The following is a 26,382-nucleotide window of genomic DNA, read 5'->3' as shown; positions in this document are numbered from 1 at the left end:
GATGCCATGAAAACCAAGGCCTGCAGGTTTTTCCTTGCAGATAAGTGAGCTTTTGTTGCCAATTTGTTGAAGTAAGTAGTCAGTTGTTTTTGCTTGTCTGGCGTGAGATAAGCCATCTGGGCAGTTGTATTTAAGCTTGCACCCAGGAATATTATCTTGAGAGGGAACTAGTTTTGATTTCTTTTCGTTTACTGTGTACCCTAGGCCAATTAGTAATCTTTTTACAAACGCCAGATGCTTTAGAAGAGTGTCTTTGTTCTCTGCTTGAATTAGGCAGTCGTCCAAGTAGGGATATATTTGAATTCCTTTTTGTCTGCAAAATGCAATTACTGGTGCCAGGCATTTTGTAAAGACCCTGGGCGCAGTAGATAAGCCAAAGGGCAGTGCAGAGAATTTGTTATGCATTGAGCAGGTATGAATCTGAGGTATCTTCTACAAGATTGTCTGATAGGGACATGCAGGTATGCCTCTTTTAGGTCCAAAGTTACTAGCCAAGCCCTCTTGCCCAGCATGGGCAGTAGCTGCTGAAGAGTCAACATCTTGAATTTTGGAACTTCCAGAAACATATTTAGTATAGACAGGTCCAGAATTGGTCTCCAGGTTTTGTCCTTCCTGGGTACTAGAAAAAGTCTGGAGTAAAATCCTTGCCCCTGCTCTTGCTGTGGTACTTGCTGAATGGCCCTCATGTCCATGAGGTCTTTAATTTGTTTTTGTGACTCTGCCCATTGATTGTGTGGCAGGTCTGGCAAGCCCTTTGACCTTGGTAGAGTGTGAAAATGGAAACTGTAGCCTTGGGACACTATGTTCAGAACCCATTTGTCTTGAGTAACCATTTGCCAATTTGATGAAAAAAGTGCTAGTTGTCCCCCTAAGGCGGCTGTCAAAAGAATACTGTTTGGAACTGGTAGAGGAAAGTCATTGGGACGGTTTCCTGTAAGGCTGTGATTTGTCTTCTCTGCTTTTGGAGGTAGGAGCACCCCATTGTTTAGGCCTGTATGAGCCGTGGGGCTGAGATCTGCCTCTGGGATGCCTGTAGCTGCGCCTCTTTGTAGTCTGTATGAGACTGGAAAGGACCAATTTTTAGAAGGCCAGTTCCTGCTAAACCTGGGTGGCTGTACCTGTAAGAAATCCTTGACTGTCTGCATGGATTTTGCCTTATCCTCCATTTTTTTCAACACCTCTTCTGCTTTAGTACCAAACAAAGTATCATGCTGTAATGGTGCATCTAATAATTTTGCTTTAACATGATCAGGCAGATTTTGTTCCTTTAACCAAGCATGCCTTCTAATAACAGAACCTGTAACAGCGGCCCTGCAAGAGGCCTCCAGTGAATCATAACCACATTGCAAAGTATGCTTTCCCACTTGTTCAGTTGCATGCAATAAATCCTGCAATTCCTTGTCCTCTGAACACTCAGTATTTGTCAACATTTTCTGTTTAAGTAGTGACATTAAATATTGCTGATATTTAAGCATATGAAATTGACAATTTAAAGCCCTTACAGCCAGGGTGGCAGAAGTGTATACTTTTTTCCCCCATCTGTCTAGAGCCCTAGAATCCTTATCAGAGGGGACAGGGTTTTTTGCAGTGGAAGCCTTGACCGCCTTGGGACCCTGAGAAATAGTCTCTGGGTCAGCAGCGGGATTTTTATATAGGAATTTATGAAAATCCGGCACCCTGTAGTATTTGTCTGGCTTAGCAGGTGCAGGGGGTAGAGAGTCAGGGGACAGTCTGGACTCTGAAAATACATAATCTACAATGTCTAGAACAGGTGGAATGGCAAGGGATCTATGCTGAGGAAGAAGCAGGAAATCTGTGAGCCTTTTCTTAGGCTCAGAATATTCTTGGCTCTCCCAGTGGAAATGCTCCCTCACAGTATGCAGTGTTTCCCCAAAAGAATAGTCCTCAGGAGGAGAGGCTGAAGGAATGGATTCTTCAGCATCAGAATCCTCATAGGGAAGCATGGAGTAATCCTGTTCAGAAGAGGAATCAGAGGAAATAGATAGCTGATCAGAAGAATCATACTCTGTCTCTGGGAGCCCTTGATCAAAGTAATTAGGTCTTCGGCCATTTTGAGCATCTGTTTTTTAGGCATGGAAGTCTGAAAAGGAGAATGCTGTACTTGTTTCTTTGTCTTTAGAGCTGCTTTAGTCTTTGGCTTTGAAGCAGAGGATGGCTTAATATATAGCTGTGTAGGTCTGAAGACACCCTCAGAAGCAGATGCCTACTCAGCGGCTCCGGACCCATCTGAGGGATTGATTTCCGAGTATCCAATACCTTGAGTTTCCAGAGGAGCAGTCGGCTCCACGTGGGAGTCGGTAGCGGCCTGTGGCTCTGAGGTAGCAGGCGCCAGGGGCTACGAAAGCGCCTCACTGAGAACCGGCGAATGGCCTAGAAGAGGCTTCGTCATCGGTTTTGGGCCTCGGATGTCTATCTTATCCTTGTCCTTGCGTTTTTTGTAAACTCCGGTTGTCGGCTGTTCTGCCTGCATAATATAATTAAATCTTTGGCCAAAGTAATGAAATGCAAAATCGAACCGACGATTGATAGTGCGTTGGTTGAATCTAGCACAAAACCGACAGCTAGCAACGTTGTGATCAGGGCCTAGGCAAGGAATACAGTAAGAGTGAAAATCCTTATGAGGTATTTGCTTCCCACAAGAAATACAATTGTTAACTTTTTCTGACATCGGTCTGGAGCAAGAAAAAAGTTTCCCCAATGGGGTACTTAGCTTTAATGAAGACTTCGGTTCTGAAATTCAGATTTGAAAATCTCAGGAGTCGGCTGACCGGCACTTGCGAACTGCTTTTGCTTCGGGCACCGCGCGGCAAGAAAGACTGAAGAAAATGGCGTCGGCTGCATCTTTTATACCCCTGGCGTACTGACGTCAGGGAGGAAGCGACAGCAACCGACGCCGGACCTAGACTTTGGAATTCTAGCCGACTGCAGGTCGCCTGCCAGCAGGATAACCCAAGAGTAATGACTGCAACAGTGAAACACGATGAACATCAGATGATACACCTTGATGTAAACCCCATTATGTCATTAACTTGAGGTAGTGTGACCTCAGAACAGAGCAAGTATAGTACAATGTCTTTATGTAAAGACATAGAAATGTTACTTTTCGTATGCCATATATCCTGGGTTTTGTACAGTGCTCAATTTTATTTAAATGCAGTTTTAGCATATCTGTATTTCTGTAGTCAATGTTACTGTAACAGGCTACGTGGAAATCTATTTTGGCAAAACCATAGCAACTTGGTGAAACGTGAAAAGATGAATAAAAACAGCAACTTTTTTTTTCTGTAGAGATGCAGCAAAACTATTAAATATAAATAATGTAAAAAAATATGTAAATAACTGCATAAAACCAGGATCACAAACAGGAAGCCTGAACAACATTTCCCGATACCAGAGTTAGACACTTTGTTTTTAATTTTAACTGATAAGGAAAGTTATAAATACTCCAAATGACTGAAGGGGAAGCTGGTATGGAAGAACTACACTGACTAATTCTACCCCTCGTGACTCATCTTGGACATCACCTCATCTAAGAATTCTGTAGCTGGCAGCCTCTTTCAACAGGTGCTGCTTAGCTTTAGTGCATAAAGAAACTACTCCACATTAGAGAGAGTATTTCTTTTTGCCTTGCCTATTTTGTACTTTCTAAAGATTAGTGATCTATTAGTGATAGAATTTTAGTAACCCTTGTAGTTAGATGTTTGTGAGAGGGGGTAACGAGCTCACGTAAATGACGTTCTCTAGTGCAATCTGCCTAAAACTTATTTTTTTCTGCTTCCTCGTGAAAGAGTACAGTATGTTTAATTTTGTCACTGTATTGCTTAATTTGTTTTTGTAAAGAATTTTATTTATATGGATTTCAAAACCACATGGTTGAAGAGTGAGTGATATTACAGTGCTCATTGTGAGAGATAGGACTGTTGCAATTAACCTCTCAGAAACAAAGACTGCTCAGCGAGAACTGTCATTATTTTTTTTTTATATATATATATATATTTTAATGGTCTCACTGCTCAAAATAAATAATTAACCAGGACCTTCAGTGTGTTGTAATGCTACTGGCTGGTGGCAGTACATACTGTAGACAAAGGAAAATGCTGTAGCACTGAAAGGTACTTAACTTGGCCCTCCTGTAGATGTGTGTGTGTGTGTGTGTGTGTGTGTGTGTGTGTGTGTGTGTGTGTGTGTGTGTGTGTGTGTGTGTGTGTGTGTGTGTGTGTGTGTGTAATAACTAAGTTAAATTACAGCTACAGTAGTTAAGCTAGAACTTAGAAGCCACTAAGCCTAAGGTAAAGTGGGCAGAGCCAAGAAACCAGTGTTAATAACCATGCTGCAACTGACAGTGTGACATTCATTTGAGTGTGGCTGATGTCTTGCATATCACCAAGGCAGTAAGGTCAGGCTTCCCTCACTTATTTATAATGACATTTCATTTTGTTTTAATTTTCTATATTTAAAAGTGGTAATGGTGTGGATTTAAAGCTTGTATCTCACCATATTTATTAGCAACACTGGTACAGATTGTGAAACTATGCCCCTTACCATCACACAGCCACAACTGGAACATTTTTGACAAGACCAAGTTAGACTCATAATCCTGAGCAACCCTCCAAAGAGGTCATCTGGGAAAGGACTTATAAAGAGGGGCGGTCTCATTATTCTTGTCTATATCAGAAACAATGACTGGTGTCTCTTCTGAGTTCCCCCTTTCAAGGAAAGAAGACAGAACACCCTTCCCTACTCCAAGCTCTAGCACAGTGCGGCCTAAGATTGAATATGTGATGATTTGGTGCTAAAGTTTGGTGGTGGGGTAGGGAGACAGAAGGGATATCAAAAGACAGCTTTCAGTTGTAAGCACCCTGCATATGGCCAGGCTTCAGTGTAAGCCTATGTTATCAAAGAGTATATTACTACACTAAACAGACTAAGCCCCAACATACATCACATCCATGGATCTAAATGGCACAGAAGAACCACTGGGAGTTACTTAGACCTGAAGTGAGAAGACTCTGTCTCAAGTACAAATGCTATGCTTTTGCAGGGGGCTCAAGGAATTATGTGAGCAGGCAGGTGCACTCAGGCTTCACATGCGGAAATGTGGTTAAAACCAAGTAAACAAATAGAGAAATGCAACTCAGGAAGTAATTACATTATAAATGAGGTAACTGAAGAACTATACATTAACAGACAAAATGTTCACAATGCATAAAACTATTAGGATTTAGACATTCACAGAATGTACATGTACAAAATATGAATTACTAATGCTTGTAGTATGAAAGATTACATGCTGTATGCCAGTGTCTCTAAAGCAGATGCATTTAGCGTTACTCTGCAGGTGCCGCTTGAGATTGTTTTTGAATGTTTCAAGGCTTTCCAGTTTTGTTTTTTTTTATGTCTATAAGTTAGTCAGTTCCTTAAAGATGATCCTATTCTGCTCCACTCTTCACACTGAACTCATACCACTGTCTTCTGAGCTTTGGAAGTGTTGGCAGTCATTCATATTAAAAAATGATGGTGTCTGTCTTGAGCATATTGTTTTATCTGGCTCCTACTGAAGTTTTAAGGGCCACAACTTGAATAGTCTGAAATAAAAAAAAAAAAAAAAAGGCAAAGGTATTTTTTTCTGTGAGGGGATTGTGGGGGGGGGGGGGGGGGGGGTTGATGACTCCCTGCACTTTCTGATGTGAGGGCTTTACCCACACATCTCCTACTTCTAATTACAGAAGTAAATCAAAAGTCAATGTTTCTTGGAGGAAAGACAACAACCCCACTTTCAAAGTTATAAGCCAACAAAATTTTGGTCCTCACAACTGCAGTAGATGGCAGTATGGTCCAGTGTTAGAGACATTTTTTGCAACTGAGAAAGCACCCACTGATCCAGAAGAGGTGCACATTAGGGAGAAAACTTCATTGATGCCGATTAACATACACTCAACAGTAGCCACAACTGAACACAGAATGCATACCAAACAAGCAAGCATAAACTATGGATTTAAACACATACCTAGGAGAAAGAGCACGTGGATACCTAGACCTCAGGCACTAAAATAAAAAGTACAAGATTAAAGAATATAAAAGTACATCACTACATGAGAAGCACTGGTGTGGTTGGAGGAAAAGCATCAATAAAAATGCATTAACAGGATATCAGGGGACTACAACCCAGGCAACCTGAGTTCATTGAGAAGACACAGTAACTGACTGTGCAAGGAATGATAAGTGTGCCTATTCAGGGAGTGGTGGGTTAGTGTACAAGGTGGTTGGGTCTCTCCAGTCCTGACCGAGGTCAAGACCTGCAGAAAGGCCTGCAGGGCTAGAGGCAGGTGGGCAAAGAGTGCATGTCCACACAGGGTTTTGGGATGGGAAAGGCTTCCTGGCTACAACTCACTGCATGAAGTCTTTAGTGTGTCCTGCATGTTAGGGTGGGATTAAGGCCATAACATAGCAGTAAAAGAGTTCTTCCTCTACATGCATCAGTGGTGGCTCTTTGGCTCACTTTCTCACCAGGATACAATTGTTATCAGTTTGAGGTGTATTGGTAAACTTGGCTTAGGGAGCTGAAAATTCCAGGTGTCCTTAAACTGTGCTTAACGTGCATACCTATCATGGAGGAATGATGGCTTACACAGTACCGCAAAAATCAGACAAAGCCTTAATCTAGCAAGCCCAAAAATAAAAGACATGAAAAAGAAACCTTTGACTGTCTGCTACATGCAACAGTCATGTAATATACAAGCATTTATCCATTCGCCAATTACCTGCTTACACCAATTCAGGGTTGCGAGAGACAGGCATTCATCTAAACATTAAATGAGCACACTGTAGAGAAATCCCAGACAGGGTATCAGCCCACAGCAGGACATAAGCATGCTTGTGCACACACCTACATAATTCACTTACAAATGTCTTTATGATGAGAAGGAAACTAAACTAGTTGGGGGGGGACACACATGGAAAAACAGAACATACGGATGCCACACAGAAGGCAGCTTATTTGGGAAGTGAATGGGAGAAATGAGTTGTGAGGCAACAATGTTAACTGCTGTGCCAGCCAATAATAGTGCAGTAAAACAAATGCATGGCTACAGGCAACTAAATCTTCCTTAATTTTCAGATACACAAATCTGTATTCCCGGTGGAAGGCTATTCTGTAGTTTGAGAATACAAGCCATAAAAGCCCTACAACAATAGGGAGAATAAATTACTACAGGTAGACTACATTCAAGAGGTCAGGTAGTTGCTTTTATGAGCCTAAATGAAGGCAAAAGTTCTAACAAACTATAATCCTACTCTTAGGATCTACCTCAGCATGCTGTTTCAGTAAACACCTTTTTTTAATTAAAGACATTTTCACCAGAAAAGCAGCTAAGGTACAAGAAAAACCTGCATCAAGGCACCTAACACTGCAGAAAAATATATCAATCAAATGCCAAGAACAGTTAGACATGAAGCCTAATAAACTAGAAGTTACAAAAAGGTCGTAGCAGCAGGCAGCACAAAAAACACTGCACCCCCAAAATTATGCAGTTTTAGTCAATCTATCAGACTACCTATCTGTTACATCATACTGCTTCTAGAAAGCAATCTGAAATGGCTGCTAATATACGTAAACATACATCCACAACATTCAGTGGCAAATGTACTTTAAAAAGGCACTCACCTGTGGAATTGCTAAACCTAGTGCAATCCCACCAAGCAAGAAAAGGTTGCTATGAAGCCAGTTAACCAACTTATCAATGCAGCCATTAGTGTGGATAAAGGTACTAGCATCTAAGTAGTTGAGGTTCTGCATCCCACGTCCACACATTGTATTTATAACGCTCTAGAGGGATGAAAATCAACAAGGCAGAAAGTCAATAAAGGTGCAAAATGAAAGATTAAAAATGGCAAATCATCTTGGCAATCATTGAATAAACGATCCATTTGAAATTAAGTGAAGCCATTTCCATTTTTCAGGTTGTACATTGGAGGATAACGGACTTACTGAGGACAGAAAACGAACTTTGAATATACAACAATGCCTGTCAATAAAGTTTAAGTGCTGTTAACTGTACAAACAAAATGCTTTAGAAATTAATGCTCAAAGACCTGGGGAGGAGTAGCACAGCTCATAATCTTTAAGCTGAAACAAAAAGATGTAAGAAAAAAAAAACAACCGTATTTACTTCTTGTATACGGCCCTGCCTTGCTGCTCAGAGATCATGCCTCAGAATCAGAAAACTATACTGTTTAAAAGGATTATACAAACTGATGGCAAAACATTAAATCAGTCAGTAAGTCAATGACAACATGATTTTGCAGCAACAGTAACAGTCCAAGTCAAAACTACTTTGAAAATGAATTGTATGCAAAGAAATGTGATGCAGCTCTTATTAAATCAGTCTATGTGCATCATCTAACCAGATATTGTTAAGACTCATTACCAAGAGACATCTAAGGAGTCTAGTTATTTGCATGTGTGTGCAGAGACAGCATTCAGGACATTCTCAGAATACACAGGCAATTATAACATCAAGATCAAGGGTGCAATACCTTTGAAGCACCACTGATGATGTCCCTTGACAGTGATGTTGAGCTGTAACTAATACAGCAGTAATTCATTTTAAGTCATTTATCAGACAACAAATCTGGTACAGTGTATATAGAACAGGAGAGGACTGCCGGACCTTCCATCAGCACTACAGCATTTCGATTTTGTCCACACTTGTATACCAAGTGAGGAATCCCCCTGGAGCCTGCTTTTGCTAGACCTGACTGGGATAAGTGCTTGTCCTTGCTGCATGTTGACAGGGAGCTGTTGAATTCTGATCACCAGTTGAAACAGGTTGATTCCCAGCATCATGAAGGCTTACCTGGTTTCAGTTTTTGGTGGAAACTCCTGTAATTTTAATTCTGGACTGTTCTAGCCTGTGCTACTGCCATAGAGGGATAAAGCCCTACCTACAGCCCAGGATCCCTGAGCTGACAAGCATTTCAGGGGACTGATGGTGTACAGGCAGGGATGCTTGGTATGCCCATCCTGGTGGTGTGGAATACTGGCTCATACAGCAGGTCCAATGATGATGGTAACTATTGCTGGCACATTAGGGGAGCATGCTTGCGAGAACACGGTGTACAAGTAGCCCTCAAGTGTTCATGTCACCACAACGGGCAGGGTTAGATTATAAATAAAAAGCACTAATTGCCAGCATCTGCTGGTGAGAGCACAAATCATCCTTATGGCTGACTGGAGGATGCCCCTAACAGGGCAGCATAATCCCTGATCAAGGGAAAGCTGATGATAGCCATGTACAAGGGTTGTTCAGAGCACTACTATGATGACCTGTGGATTGCAATACTTCTACAGTACAAGACTTAGAGGACTGCTGTTCAGTCCGAGATCTACATCATCCAGGCTTTGTTTACACTTACAATACATACTGAGGGATAGTCTTCGGACACGATTCTGCTAAATTCACATAGGATCGGTGCCTGTATTTTTCCACTAGAGACAGGGATCAGAAGCTATTCAGTTCCTGGTTACCAACTGAAAGGGACAGATTGCCAGTGTCATCACAAAATGGTCAGTTTCCATTTCAGCTGCAAACTCCTGCCCTATTAAATTCAGTTCAGTGCTACACTGCACGCGGCATCCCTCTGGTAAGTACAACTCTCAGCTGGTTAGCGCTCTTTTTCCATAGTCTACTGCAAACCATATCCCTATACCCATCATGTACACTTTTGCTGGCTTACTCATCAGTACCAAATCACACAAACCACCTGCAACAAGATAAGTTTTCTTTATTGGTCAGATTGATTTTTGCTGGTTGGCTTCCCTTGTTGGCTTGTATTCTTCATTATCTTTGACTTGGATCTTCTGGGTTTTCTTTATCTCACATACATACAAATATTTCATGCCCAGGCAATTATACCAAAACAACTGATTGATAAGTTTAGAAAAAAAAAATCAAAGCTGGCTCTCCTTATACACTCTGGTCCTAAAATTAATCTAAACTTTTACTGTGTGCTAATTTAAATATTCACCATTTAGTCACTGTCTCAATCACAAACATGACCTATGAGATTATGATCAGCATATTATTCTCCTGTGCCCAGTGAAGTTAGGTTGCAAACATGCCCAGTCTGTAGCAGATGTAATCTGTTTCCCCATTTTTTCAAGTCATCTGCATATAGTCTATAGAATAACTTGGGTGAAGAAGAGATCTGAAAAATAAAACAAGTATGGGCCTAGGAGGGGACAACCTGACTGTAACCTAAAATGTACCTCTCAAATTGTTGTATGATGCTTGCCATGTCCAATTTCTAAAGCCAGCTATCCATCTTATCAAGATTAAATTAACACCTAGCTGTTTTCATTTATCAATCAGTGCTTTGTGTATGACCCTATCAAACGTTGAAGTAACGTCTATATAGATTACATTACAGCACACTTTTTCAATTAAAGCTTTATTATTATAAACCATTATGTTACAAGTCGTTAGTTATACATCTATTTCCAATATATGCATCCTGAAATATGGGTTCAAGTCCCAACTTTTTGCATTTCTGACAATTTACCCAAAATACCTTTTGTTCAACAAGAAAGTAAACATATGGGTTTCTGTGACCCTGGGGTTGCCCTTTTCTTTAAAGACAGACTTAATAAGTATGAGTCTCCAGTATTAAGGAATATCCCCATACTTAAACGAACCACTGAATAACATATAATGGTGCTGTAAATTCTTCCTGAAGGGATTAGTAATAATGACCTGAGTACACATCTCCCTGGGCTTTTTATGAGTCCAGTTTGCAGTTCTTTCTCTATACATCTATTTTAATTTCAGTATCTTAAGTTACTTGGCTATTATTAAAACAATGTATTACTCCATTTGTGTAGTCAAACTGTTTTATGTAAGTTTTTTTTAAGAAATATCTACAATCTGTTGTGTTTGAGAATAAATTTTAGAATATGCACAGTTTATCGATTTGCATATTTTGATTCCTACCACATCTTGCGTACAAGACGATTTACTGTTTTTCTCAATCTTTTTATGTAAATTTTCTTCAAATTTGTCCTGATCTTGTCTCGCACTGTTTAATTTGACTGTTCAATTTATTTCAGTTTTCAAAGTTGTAGTTCAGCCTCCTTTTCTCTCTCTCATCTTAAGCATTTTGTTCTTACGAAGTATACTCCTGGATCTTGTGCATCTAGAACATGTCAAACTTTTTTTTACAAAGTTCCCTTCCAAAACCTGCCACATTCATTCTGCAATCTTACCAATGAATGCATCACTCAGTTTTACTGTTTTGCTTCTACATAGTCTATTAATCTTTCATTCATTGGTTTATATTTCACTTTAGCAAAATTATGTAGCAGTAATTCAATCTTTATAACTCCATAAACATTACACAAAGGGGGGCAAAACTTGACATAAGTTAGCAGTCATTTCTTCAGGAACACAAATCACATCCAATATGCTCTGACCCTTTTAGGTTTCTTTACAATGGGCACATGCTGTAAATAATTTCCTTACCAACACTGTAGAATCATTACTATTCCAGCCTGTTTGTAGTAAATTTATGCCCCCAGTTACTATTTTCCATTCTATGTCTCATGCAAGAAATAGATGAACTCCTGTAGGTCCATCAGCACTTGACTTTCTTGGCCTACACATTCTAACAACTGCAGTTGGTTCAGGGGTTGTCTTTATTGTCGCTGTTACAAAATCTACAGTATTGGTGCCATCATCAACCATGTAATAAACACAAGTCTCAATCTTTAAACTTTACCACAGCACCTCCACTTGATGTTTTGTTAGGATGTCTGTTGCAGTAAAAACATTTATGCCCTGATAAAATGGATTTCTAGCCATTGCTTGTTAAACACGTTTCACAAAAATAACATCATATGTGAATGAAGGCCCTCTGGAATAAAAGACATTATTAATGCTCCTGGCATGAACAACCAGCAGTAACTCATTCAGGCTGTTCTACTAAATCATTCTAAATTTATACAGATGTGGGAGGGTTTATGTACAAAATCTGAGTCAGTAAGCACATTATGGTAATTAATGTAAGTACATAAAATGTTTATTATTGGATAGGCTCTATACCTTGTAAGAGCAGATTTCGTTAGACCTCTTGTTATACATTCTATAGCAATATTAGATCATGGAGGTGGTAGGAGGGGGCAGCCAGGGGAATATGGAAAACAATTTGAAGTTGTCTTCTGGTTTATAGTAAGCAACCTTTAGGGAAAGTTCCCAAGGGTTAATGGAAAGAACATCCATTGTCTTTTGAGGAATAAGACAGGGTTGGTAGAAAGATAAGATAACCTTAAAGACATGAAAAAGGAAGTGGTGATCAATACAAGAGAAATCTGGGGGAAAGAAAAGTAAAGAAAAGGTATGAGCTGAAGTCTCTGCAGAATATGAGCAAGTCTGAAGTCAAGTTACAGGGAAGGCGTTCAGGATAAAAATTAAAACAAGAATTAAATAATTGCACACACTGACAAGTGGTGTAACAGAGGCAGTACACTTGCTTTTGGTGCAAAAGGCTGTGGGTTCTATTCCCATGCCAGGTAGATTGATTAATAATACTGCAGCGCAACACAGGGGGCAAAGGGTGCTGTTAAATCATTCCCTTGAATTGATAATAGCTCAGGTAGATACAAAAGATTCTATGGCATCTATCAAAAAGAGTGAAGATCCTTTAGTTACATAAAAAAATTCTTATATACAAAATATTTACACATATTCTTAATTTCCTTTATAATCATAACCAATTTTCATCCCCATTATACCCCCACTCCTTTTTTTCCATAACCACTATCTGATTTTACTTAATATTGTTGCTAAAATCCATTTACCTTTAAACATAACTTATTCTTTCATTCCATATAACCCACGTAACAAAAACATTCTTTTAACATATTCTTTACTATTGTTCTTGTATACATATTCAGTCATATCCATGTTTATCTACTACTTTTACAGCTTCATAAAAATTATACAGTTTTCTCCATACCTTTTTTACTCTTACATTTCAAAAATGAATGTTCCATAGTTTCTTCTTTTTGACAATAGAAACATATTCTATCAGTTTTCTTTTTATATGACATATTTCTTACTGGTAAATTACCAGTCTCAACAAAAAATCTTGACATTCTCTTTTTGATTACACCATTTGCTTATGTTTATAGCTTTAATTTTACATCTGTTAGATTGTCCCATGGTTCCACATATTAATCTTTCTTATTCTATATCAGCACTTTTTATTTTAAAAAATATTTTCTTAGTAGCATTTTATTTCTTGAATTATACACCCTCTCTTTTACTCTTTACCATACCCCCACATTTATCATATTTATATTTATACAATTTTACTACTACTCTCTCATCTTTTTAATTTAACCACTTTAACATTTTGTACAAATTTAATGAAGCAGTGTATATCCCTAGTTTAATTAATCCTAAACCTCCTTCCTCTTTATTTACAAAACTACTCTTTTAACTTAGTTTACTCTAGAACTACATATAAATGAAAAAATATCTGCAATAATTCCTTTTCAAATTCTGTTAGCACCTGCTAAGTATATTTTTCCTATCAGTACTGAATTTATCAAATAAGCAGTTTTTCTGAATTTATATGTTCTCCAGAAAAAAACAGGTTTATTTTTTCTATTGTTTTTCCCCACTGAATTCTAATTGCATCTTTATTCCCAAATTTTATACCCAACACAGAAGTTTTTCATTGTGAAATTAAATACCTCCTAGCTTTACTACATCACCTAAACCACTCCTCTCTTTATTTAAAGCTATCCATATCACCTCTAAGAGCTCATTTGTGCAATCACTTCCTTTATCCAATTTTCTTTTTGCAATTATTAATGTCATCTACATATGGTAAGAGAACTGGAATTATTAGTCCTACATATGTTATAAATATCTCTTCTGCATTTAGCAATATTTCATGTGCCATTACATTCATAATAAATGTGAACAGTAGACAATTCATTGGTCTGTCCTCCACCACTCTTTATATGTACTTCTTGGCCTAATCAGCCATTTACAAGTATTTTACTTTATTATTACTACACACTGACATACAGAACTTCTAGCTTTCTCACTTACATTATATCCTTTCATTAATACCATAAGATTATGTCCAATTGGATCAAAAGCCTTATTAAGGTCTTATCGTGATTTTCACATTTCTATTCATAATATCCACAATTTCTCTATCATAAACAGTTCCTGACAATCCTTCCCCTTTATACTATCTTCCATAATATTTTCAATTTTAGTTTCAAATCTCTTTTGTATTATTTTCATAAAGATTGTATAATCATTATTATTCAATACTACTGGTCTCCAGTTTAACTGTCTTCTAACTTTCTTCTTTCATTTGAATTTAAGTATTCCACTAAATAGTTCTTTATACATAACACCTTCATTTAGTTACATTCAAAATCTTTAAAAAATATTAACAGTCCTTTAAATCTTTAATCATCTCATACCCTATTCTATCTAGTCCTGTAGCTGAATGTATAGTTACTTGTCCTAATACTCTAGCTCATTTAAATAAATTTCCTTCTCCAACTCTTTATTCTCTTTTTATGTTAACTTTTTTACTTTCCCCAAGTGTACACCATTCTGAGTAGAGAGACAACGCAAGTGTAACTCACATTTTCTTCTTCCTAATTTTAGTTTTTCTATGGATTTTCTTGTAGCTTTAAATACAGAGGGGGATTCATAAAAGTTCTACAACGTGTACACTTGGTATAATCATTCTGAGTGATTAGACAGCACAAATGTGGTAGGGATGTTCTTGAATACAGATAGTGTACACTTAATGTAGGTGTTATTGAATCTGGCCCTCCATGTTTTTTCTCTACCTTCTTTTTTTCTTTAAACATTTCTTGTACATGGTGTACTAAACTATTCATAATATTTTCCTGAGTTCTATTTCTCAGATACAAAGCAGCAACCAGTTTGTCCAAAGCAGTCAAATGAAATTCAGTAGTAGCACAACAAAACAGTAAAAATTGAATTTCGACCATTAATAAAAAAAAAAAATACTTTAATAACAGCAAAGCTTTCAAGTAACAGCCTCTTTGTCAATGCATCAAAATTCATATGGGCATATTTCCTCAATTTAAAAGATCAGCCAGCCAATTAAAATTGTGTAAAAACTCATATGACCTTGTATCATCTAAAACATACATAGAAATATTTAAACACTTGTCCAAGTAACCCAAAATGTCATATACAGCAAAGTTTCAATTTTAGGACCGGTCTAATACTATTCACAGTATTGAAATAATGTGATATCAGCCCTAAAACCATTAATACACTTACATTTGGCCAACTCAATAATATTCAGAATATCACCCCCATGTTTATTCAATCTCCTTCTCAATAAAACTCTAAACTTAAAAGCATGTTCCCTTCTCTATCTGAAAAATATGCTTATATATTGCATTAGTTTCAACAGCCCTACGAATTTTTGTCAAATGTGAACATATCCTCTCCTTCAATTTTTGATTTGTTTTTCCTATATAAAAACAGTTACAACACACAGTTAAGCGAGCTGTATCATTTTGTGTGTGACATGTTGCTGACACTTTCAATATAAAATTGTTCTTAGTAATGGGATGTATAAAATCAATGTTTTAATTTATACGACTACAATATATACAGTTGTAACAGGGCACAATAACAAATTTACTAGAAACACTCCCTAATCTATTAGGTGACAAATCTTTACAACATAACTGTTGTTTAAGATTTCTTTCTTTTTTAAAAATAAAATTAGGTTTACCCACCTTTTACTTTTTGAATTTCAAGTCTGGATCTCAAAATTGCCAAATATTTTTCAATAATTTTCCTAATCTGAGATGTATTATCGACAGGACTTAGTGATATAACATTTTTTGGATGTTTTGCTTAGTATGTTCATAACTCATTCAGAAAAGAAAGGTTGACCTTATTTATGTTTGGATACTAGAAAATCCATATTATTCTCTACCAGCTTAGCATTATATCCCTTGATCTTCAAAAGTCATTAGCCAAGAGTTCCATCTCATTCATAAACTGCATTTAATTTGTGCCAAGTCTACTGGCTCTCAATAGCTGACTCCTGAAAATACAGTTACACGCAATGTCTTGGATGCATGTTTTCCAAGTGTCCAAGTGTAGATATCTGGTTGTCTGAACACCCTTTCTATGTATAGTAGTGTTACATCTACCCACATAGAGATTTAAATTAATATCTAAATAAAATATTCATATACCAATATTAATGTCAAATACTAGACAGTCAGTAGTACGTTGCAATCTACAATCATATTTAGAGATTCAAGAACATTAGTCCATACCAAGAAAAATCAATGAAGCATTTATAAAACGCAACACAGTCATATAAAAAAGATGTATTCTCAAATTTATTAATATCCTTCCATGTAGATGAAACTAGATTTGCATATGTGCTTGCTACTGGGGTACCGACAGCCACACCCAGTAACTGGTGATAGTAATAATCATTAAACGTAAAAAATATTGCTATTCAGTACAACATCAAGCATTGAATGAATGATTTCAATCTTTTTACCCGTAAATTTACTATATTTACACAAACATTCCCTAATAGGCTGAATTCCATAATCGTTAGGGATAATGGCAAATAGTGATTTAATATCAAAGCTAACCTAACCAGAAGTAAGTCAATGTTCACATTAGTTTTGCACAATTATACAGGGACTTAAAAAGTCATTGTTATCTTTATTACAACTTTTACTATATTGTAAAAAGGCACGCAACTAGGTTTCTAGTATTTCAAGATAGCCATTGTTACCCATTTGTTACCAGAGCTTATAAGTGGTCTTGGAGGTTTTCTCTAATTTTTATAGATTTTGGGTAGACCACGGATGATAGGATGAGGCACATACATATAGTTATACATATAGAAGTTAATAGAATTATCAATCATAGAATCATATAAAAATGTTTTGACCCTAAGTATAAAGGTATTAACAAATGATCTATTTACTACCTTAAATGTTTCGGAATCTGATATTTCATACAGCCACTCAATATAATCTTTCTGATTTATAACTGTTTTACCACCTTTACCAGCCTGCTTAATTATTATGGCATTTAAAGTTATGGTTGAAATTTAGTTTTTTGGGTTTTTTTTAAATAATTTTCTATTTCTCCTATCATCTTCCTTTACTAATTTGCTTAAGTAACCTGACACGTCTTTTTCCTTGTAAAAATTATCTTGCATAACAATTTTTGTATTTCTTCTTGATTTCTTTCATACAATTATTTTGTCAAAGCACTTTATATCATTGTTCTAAATCTTCCAATGCACTGTTACATGCTCTTTTATATTTCTTTTTCTACTTTCTCACACCATACTGCCACTGTAAAAACATTTTTTTTTATATTTTTTCCTTATCTACCATTCAGCCCAACTTTTATAAAATATTCTCATAGTAATATGATCTCTCTATAACTGCATTACTAATCTCTTTCCTTCTTCATTCTATGCTCTCAATTATCCTTTTTATTTATTTGCTTATTTTTATATTTTTCCGTTTTTCTTGATCAGTAGCCGTACTGCAAGATGATCAGACAATCTTGTTTCAACTACCTCCCAACTCTCCACTAACTTAACCTTCTGATACTATCTACTGCAGGTCTACACATTCCTGCAGTTCTACACATTCCTCTTTTCTAAGTCCATGAATTAAGTTTTAACTTTCCATATTGCATAACTTCTAACATTTTCTTATCCAATTTCCTTTTTTATGCTTCCTTCTCAAATTGCACTTAAAGCCTCTTGTTATAAGATTTATATTTATTACTAGTCTAAAATCTGATGAAATAACATTCTCCTTTCTCTACAATTAGTATAAGCATATATAATTCTGTACACTTATTCTTTCCATTGTAAATCTACAATATCTTCACATTTTTGCCAAAGTTGCATTTAATATCTTCACTGTACTTCTACAGAATATGGCTATTCCAAAACATCTGTCATTTCCCAAATTCCAGACCACCTTTCCTCCCCATAGTTTTTCTGTTATCTTTCGTTTGTTAAAAATCTTGTGTCTACTATAACTGCATCTACATCACATGTACTACACCACTCTAAAATCCCCATTCTTTTACTATACTCTTAATACAGTTCACATTTATAGAAAGCACTCAAATTTTCATTTTCCCTTTTCCTTAGATTCATGGTTTAAATTCATAGCCAATTACTAGGCTATCTTTCTTAATAAGCCAATTACTAGGCTAGCTTTCTTAATAAGCCATTCTAAGCTTAATTTCTCTCCCAAAGGTGAGAACCAAACATTGTACCTTGCGTCTGAGAGTCAAACACCTTAACCATTATACCATCCCCAATCATTAGCTATATATATTCTTTTTCATCCATTTCCTCTTTTTTATATTTATCCCTTTTTTTCTTTTACCCTTTCACCAATATAATTCCTTCTTCCTTTTACTACCTCCCAATTTTTGCATTCATCACTTATTTCAGAACCTTCTTCTATGTCCACTTTTTTCTCATGTAATTTTTCTTCTATGTCTACTACTACAATAATTTCTTCTCTTTATTCATTTTCTTGTTTTCCCTTACTCTTACTTTTATTTTTGCAGTCCATCCATAAATGCCCAGCTTTGTTAAACTTATAACATTTCAATTCACATTTTTTGTATCACATCCCATTTCCCCACAAATATAATATTTTCTTTTGTCACAGTTACTTATCAAATGTCCTTTTAAAAAACAAAAATGTTTTGGGTTGTTCCCAGTATTTTACGACATCCCTATTCCCTTCCAAATTTATGATTCTTGGTATGTATATATATTTTTTCTCTATTTTTAATACAATATTACAATCCCAGCCACCAGTCCACAAACCGCATTTGTCAAACTTTTGCAAAGTCCATTACTTCGTTACATAAACGTCTTTTCAAAGTCTCTCTTTCTGCCTCTGTTTGAAACTGTATGAGTTTTTTTTTTTGTTTCCCTGTTAAATGCTTTTATCACATAGAGATTCTATGGGTTACAGTCTTTTTCATATTCTCCAAGGAAATTTTCAATTGAAAAAACAGTCTCAAATATGTTACAAATGCCTCTGTTAATAGGAATAAATGTTCTTACCTCATGTGCTTTTATACCCAAATTGTTCCACACTTCATACCTGCCCATTTGCTTGTCTTTACTTTGAATCCTTACTGCATAGTTCTATTTTTCTTTTTCTTCTGCCTTCTTTTCTGCTACTCCCCTTTTGTCTTTTCACTTTCCCTGCATATACGTTTTCTTTTCCATCTCACCACTACTCTTCAGGATTGTCTCTGCATCCTTACTTTGTCTTTATCCATAATGTCACCCCAGTAACCATCTCATTCATTTTCTGACTCGCGTTGCATCACAATCTCTTTAAGTAAACCATCTCATAACCCACCCCACCAACTGGAGAGTTGTAACTGTATATCCATCATTTGCAGACTCATCCTCAGAACCCTGCGCACTTTCTCCAGTGTTGCTTTCTCCTCCATCTCTCTCGCCACTCCATCATTCCCCTTCTCTCTCCATCTGCCTCCTCCCTGTTTCTCCAGGCTGCCTCTGCACATGGAACTGCTACAGGAAGTGCTCCTCCAAAATTTGTCTCACTCAACAATGATGAGTTGAGGTCCTTTACTAAATACCGTATCCATACTTACTTTATATGTTAAATATTACTTCCTTTTACACCCAATTTCCATCACTTGCATGACTTTATACATATAACTCATTTGCTTTACTTCTGCTCATTGCCTGATGCCCACTCTTTTCCACAACAATCTTTTTTGTTCAGTCTCTACCTATAATATCCATTTTCCATTAAATTTTAACTCATTCAACCTTTCATTCCATATGGTCCATATTATGTAAAACAATACTATTTTCTTTACAAATTCACTCTTACTACTACAATTAGCTCAGTCCAACATATCTATATTTATATCCTCTATTTGCTTAATCCTTTCCAAAGTTTTCAGTTTTCCCATAATTTCTTCACCTTTTTACATCTTAAAGAAACATGTTCGGTTGTTTCACTTCACCACAATAAATGCATATTCTTTCTTCTATTTTTTATATAGCACATTTTCAATTTCACTGGCTTTTTTTTTTTTGTTGATAATCAATAAAAAATCTCTGCATTCTACATACATCTTACATCACTAGTCTCATTCCTATGGCTTTTTACTCCCCCTCCAACCCTTCCAATGGATAAACCACAGTAACACATATTCATTATATTTAAATATCATTCTTTCCTATCATTGCTCAATGTCACTTATCTTTATTTTCCAGAACACAATTTGCTTGACAGTCTTATTTTCCCATTCGCACATCCTTTTTCTCCATTAAATTCACTCATACACCATATTTCCTTGTATTTTTCTCTTATTATACTTAATGATGATTTACTTTCTTCTTTTATCCATGTCAGCACTTTATTTAGAATTAACGAAGCTACATAAAACCACTGAATTTACTAAATTCAACCCTCCTTTTTCTTTAACATATATGCTGCCCCTCTTATTACTGGGTTTAATCTAGATCCCCATATAAAAAACATAATTGACATTTTTCATATTTTATAGGGATCATAAACATGTTCGCTAATTATGCAATTTTTCCAATAATACAGAATTTATTAAATACATTTTCTTTTTATATAAGTTGTACATTCTACAGAACATAGTCCTTAATTTTCTTACATCATCTCATTGCTGCATTTTAACTGTCTCTTCCAGATTTTATAGTTAATATTGCTATTTCTTCCACATTAAACTGAATATTTCCTATTAATAAAACTTTATTTTTATTTCTTCTAAGCAAATGCTCAGCCTTCATCAGACAAAAACCAGTTAACACAGCTTTTTTTTATACATAAAACCTACATCTATAAGTGGCTGAACGGCCAAAAATATTACTAAATTGATACAGGATATTCCTATCTCTTTTAATTAGCTAGAACAACTTCTTACAAGCCTATGTTAATCATCTGTTGAGTTACTACTCCACTAAACAACTTGATGAGTGCCTTATTTAAAAAAAATATTAAAAAACACATTTTTTTAAAAAACACACAATAACCATAACTGATGTTTATTAAAAAGTCCGTGCCGTTTATTGTGTCAGCGTGCTTCTACTTTCCTTTTGTGTGTTTTACTCAGTTTTTAAAGTTTTTTCTGTTTCGTTTATTTTTATTTCTATTTATACTTATACCCATCTCTCTCAAATATTTATTGTTGCCTAATGGCTACTTCCCATCCATTCTTTGTTCTTTGCCATTAAAACAATATCAACCACATAAAAAAACAAAATTGGTATTTTAATCTCTTCTACAGTCCTATATTCTGCTACTGTTAAAGACAGATTTATTTTGCCAACAACTGCATTCATAACCAATGCAAATAAAGTACTACTTGCTGGACATCCTTGTCTTATCCATCTCTTTATATCCATTTCTCGACTTAAACAACCATTCACTACAACTTTTACTTTAGTTGTAACAAATACGTTTAATATTCTTTCATTATGTCCCATAAAATGTCATACTGTATCTTGTCAAATGTTTTACTCAAGTCACCTGCCATGATTCTAACTTGTTTTTCTATTCATTATACAGTCAAGCTTAGAAATGAAGCACTCTGAGCACCCTGAAGTTTAGTTGGCTTAAACCATCAGTGGACAAGGTCCAACTATTCAGGTCAAGACAGCTAGAAAAAATACAAAAGAATAGCCTTTTCAGCTATTCCAGCCAAGCTAAAACACCAAGCAGTAGCAGTAAGAAATATTTGTAAATTAAATGCAAAACAGTAGCAAAAATCTTGAGATCAAAATTTCTTCACATTTTGAAGTTTTTTTGAACCAAAACAACAAATCTCTCTGTGATTCAAAACAGCTTTACTTCTTAACAAATCTTTACTGGGTGAAACTTGTATAAATCGGCAGATAAGTGCTTGTAAAGAAGCTAGAACTATATATGTATATATCCTATATCTTCAACATAATTGCAATTACAAGTCTTATAAACACAACATTTTTCCATATTCTCTCATTCAAGTTTACTTTCCTGGCTGCAAACACTCCAATCACACAGAAGCTGGAAGCAAGATAACCACTGGAATATTAAAACCACCTATATTCTAATATATATTCTACGAGGTATTCAGATTTTAACCATTCACAATTACGTTTACTTTTCTATAGAATTAAAAAGAATATTACTTTTTTTTGCTTTTGAAATATGTATAAACACAAGATCTATTTCTAGTTCCTTTACATAAGCACAGCTCTTATCAGCTGATTTATACAAGTTTCACCCAACAGAGACTTGTTACTTTAGTAACAGGCCCAGGGAATTATAGACCCATAAGTCTGACCAGCCTCATCTGTAAAACCATGGAACGTATCATCATGGACCTCAAACACATAGGCGACCTCCAAACCCTGGATACGACCCAATTTGGCTTTGTCAAGAGCAGATCCTGCCTGTTAAATCTGGTGGATCTCTTCAAAAATGTGACCAGGGCAATCAATGAGTGCAAATCTGTGCACACAGTATACCTCAAATTGGCAAAGGGCTTTGACACAATCCCACATTCGGGCATTACCGATAAACTTAGAAATTAAATATAAACCCCTTTGTAGTAAGAAGGGTTGTCGACTGGCTCACAAACCAGTCACACGCTATCAAAGTGGGTGACTACATCAACCAGCAGATCTGTCACCAGTGGGGTGCAACAAGGGTCAGTGCTGGTCCACCCTACTATTTGGTATACACTCCTCAGAAGTTCAGGCCAAAACTAAGGGGCTGTGGCTGACCAAGTTTGCGGATGACTGCAAAGTGGGTACAATTATTTAATCCCCAAATAATATCAGTATACTTCAGGAGGGTCTTATGCAGACCAATGACTGTCGTCTTAGTCACGGCCTCAAACTGTGCAAATAAATGCATCATCACTCCCTTTGGTAAAAACAATGTCCCTTCACACTATTAAATTAACAATACCCTATGAAGTGGTAAGAAATCTGGGATCACAAGTAGACTCCGACCCTTAACTTTGACCATCATGCATCTACTGTAGTAAGGAAGGCTTTCTACGTAACACACTTTCATTATTAAAGGCATCACCTCTAGGGCAAAGGAGGTTATAACCCCTCTATACTAGTTATTAAATCAGGCCCATAATTGAGTATAACACCCCTTTCAGCATATACTGTACAAAGCCCCTGCAGCACGTTGAGAGACCTCAGAGGTTTCTAACCAAGATAAAGGGACTCCAGCATGTGCCTTACACAGATCGACTAAAGTCCCTGTCACTATACGCAGTATTATATAGACTTCTTAGGGGAGACTTATGGCCAGCTAACAGAGCAATCTCCAACCCAAACCTAATGAATTTGCTGCACATCTGTAAATCAAACAGGACTAGAGATACCCGTTCAAGGAACCTAAATATGTGGCCTGCAACTTGAACAGGACGTGCTGGAGGGACAGACGTCTCCCAGAGACTGATGTGTCTTTGGAATAGGCTTCCAATTCATGTGAAGCAGAGCACCTCTATGACACTCTTCAAAAAAAAAACCTGGATGAGTGGATGGGGCATCGTAAATTCTTACCGGAGATAGCACCCACGACCCTCGTGGACAAGGGCAGTCATTACTAAATACAACAAGGGCAGTCATTACTAAATACAATCTTGGATACTGACAAGAGTATCTATGGTATTACATTGTGATGAAATGACTAGGCTTGAAATTACCTCTGGGTCGATAGCCTAGTAACCTCCTATGATCCTATGATTATCATTGTCTGCTCTTCTTCTTTTCCTTCACCTCTTAAAACAAAATTGCGTACTTGACTGTGGCTAATCAAAAACCAATACAACCCAAAACAACTAGGATAAAAGTAAGGAAGTAAAACTTTTATTACACACTTTCGTCAATTCAGACTTCATTAGAAAAACTTCCACAATAAAAAAACACCACCATAAATACATAACCTGACCAATGACACCATTTAAATAATTAAGAATGTAATAGAACAGAGAGAAACAATATGGCAATTAAAACTTGGGGCTGATAAATTTATTTCATTATTTATTTTTATTTTACATTTGTTGACTGTGATAGTCTGACTGGATGCATATCCATTTTTAGTGGAGGCCTGGGGAGAAAAGCTCCAAACATTAAAACATTACATTGGAATTAAGCATCATCATTAAAAACAATTCTTGTCAGACATAGTTGAATCTTGTATGGTTACAGACAAACAGATAGAAGCAGCTAGGTATTACTTACAATACTGTTTCGTATACTATAGTATGGGAGGAGTTAGTCTGCATTCTGGCAGGGGCAAATCAAATATCCTGGAATAAATGATGTTACTAATATAAAATGTTTTTCAAATACTGGAAGCCTTATGTATTAAAGTAGTAATTGTGATTTTTTTTATATAGTATTAATAGGTATTGTGATATATATTTTACTTTGTCCTTTTAAAAAAAGCTTAATAAGCTAATGATTTCATTGTCCTCATTGGTCAAGTTATATATTTATGGTGGTGTTTTTTATTGTGGAAGTTTTTCTGATGAAGTCTGAGTTGACAAAAGTGTGTAATAAAAGTTTTAATACACTAAAGTTTTTCGTTCCTTGCTTTTAGCCTAGTGTCCTTGACCTCTTTCTACTTTTTCCTATATGTTGCTCAAACTCTTGCTTTCTACTTACTTTCTCCTTATATTTTTCTGTATTTTCCTTACAATTCATCCATAAATCACCTGTTTTTTTTCACATTTAAAACATTTCAGTTCACAACTTTTTGCATTATGACCCACTTTGCCACAAATATAACATTTCCTTTTGTCACAATAGTTAATTAAAATGATCACTATTTCCACACACGCACAAAAGTTTTCTGTTGCCCCTATATTTCACAATGCCTTTGTTCCCATCAACACTGATCATACTTAATATGCACTACTTTTTCATTTTCTATTTTTAATAACACTACACTCCCAACCCCCAGTCCATAATCATAATTTTTTAAATGTCCAAAACATCTTTGCATGCAGTCTAAGTAGACTTAGGGATTCTTTTTCTACTTCATTTTGGAACTGAACATAAATTTTCTGCCTATTATTTAATGCTTGCAGAACATACAAGTTCCATGGATTGCAGTTTTTCTTTAACTCGGTGTCTCCATATAATGTCCAGATTCAAATATAAAGTCACAAAAAACATCTTTATGAATAAATGCTCTTACCTCATTTGGTGAAACACCCAACAGTGCTATTATGCTATCCAAAATATCATAGCTATCCAGCTTTTCTTACTTCATAGGTAGGTACTAGGCTATAGGCCCTAGGGCCTATATAAGCCTAGCCAAAAGGTACACTAGCTTTCGCCAACCAAGAAAATTATTTTTCTGTGCCCTTGTCGAGCAGAGCCACAGGGGTGATCCCAGGAATGAATTCCCCATTTCCCATCCAATCATCAAGATTTTCTTGAAGAGTGCTAATGAGGAGCTTTGTTTGATATAGATAGGTAGTTTTTTCCAGGGTATGGGAAGTCTCTGGGATAGGAATCTATCCCTCCAGCATGTTCTGTTTATTGTGGAAACAAGGTTTAGGTCCCTAGAGCATGTAGCTCAGAGGGCGTGGGATTTCTTTAAGTGGAGCATGTCCAACAGCTCTGGGTTTGACATCGCTTTGTATGTTAGGCAGAGATCGCCTCTGAGTAGGCGATATGTGACGGAGTAAAGCTGGAGATTTTGAGACTGTCTGTGTAGGGCATCTGTTTGAGGCCGGTAATCCTCTTTGTGAGGAATTTCTGTGGCCTTTCCAGTTGTTGTAGATGTCTTGTGAGGTACATACCAAAAGGGCGTTGTACTCTATAATGGGTCTAATGAGTGACGAGTAGAGGGGAACAGTGACCTCTTTTTCCTGGATGAGAAACCTTTTGTGATGGTGTGTGCCACGTAGAAAGATTTCGTGACTACTGTGGTGATGTGATTATTAAAGGAGAGACTATTGTACACCTGTGTCCTAAGGGCTCTTATCACACTTTCGATGTTAAGTAGACTACCACATATGTGGTAGCTCATGGATACAGAGTTTTTACCAAAGGGGGTGACAATGCACTTTTTGGCATTGAGCTTGGGGCCATGGCTTTGACACCAGGCATCTGTCTCAGTGAGGCCCTTTTGTAGGATGTCCACAACGTTAGGAGTTTCGAATACGGCTCCTAGTTTGCAGTCATCTGCAAACTTCGTTAGCCAAAGACATTCTGTGTTAGCCTGTACTT

General features: G+C 36.5%; 1 protein-coding gene across 1 annotated transcript in view; it reads right to left on the bottom strand.

Annotated features, from left to right (window-relative positions):
• Positions 1-26,382, bottom strand: part of TSPAN33 (tetraspanin 33) — a 792,963-nt gene that overhangs the window by 108,079 nt on the left and 658,502 nt on the right. The window contains exon 7 of the mRNA XM_044088828.1: positions 7,685-7,846. Within this exon, the coding sequence (XP_043944763.1) occupies positions 7,685-7,846 (162 nt within the window). The remainder of the gene's footprint in view (positions 1-7,684; positions 7,847-26,382) is intronic.

This window comes from Protopterus annectens, chromosome 11.part0 (genome assembly GCF_019279795.1).
Source record: "Protopterus annectens isolate FY-2018-M chromosome 11.part0, PAN1.0, whole genome shotgun sequence".
In the NCBI taxonomy this organism is placed as follows: Eukaryota; Metazoa; Chordata; order Ceratodontiformes; family Protopteridae; genus Protopterus; species Protopterus annectens.
The sequence above is the reverse complement of the archived record's forward strand: the minus strand, read 5'-3'. Positions and strand labels throughout refer to the sequence as shown.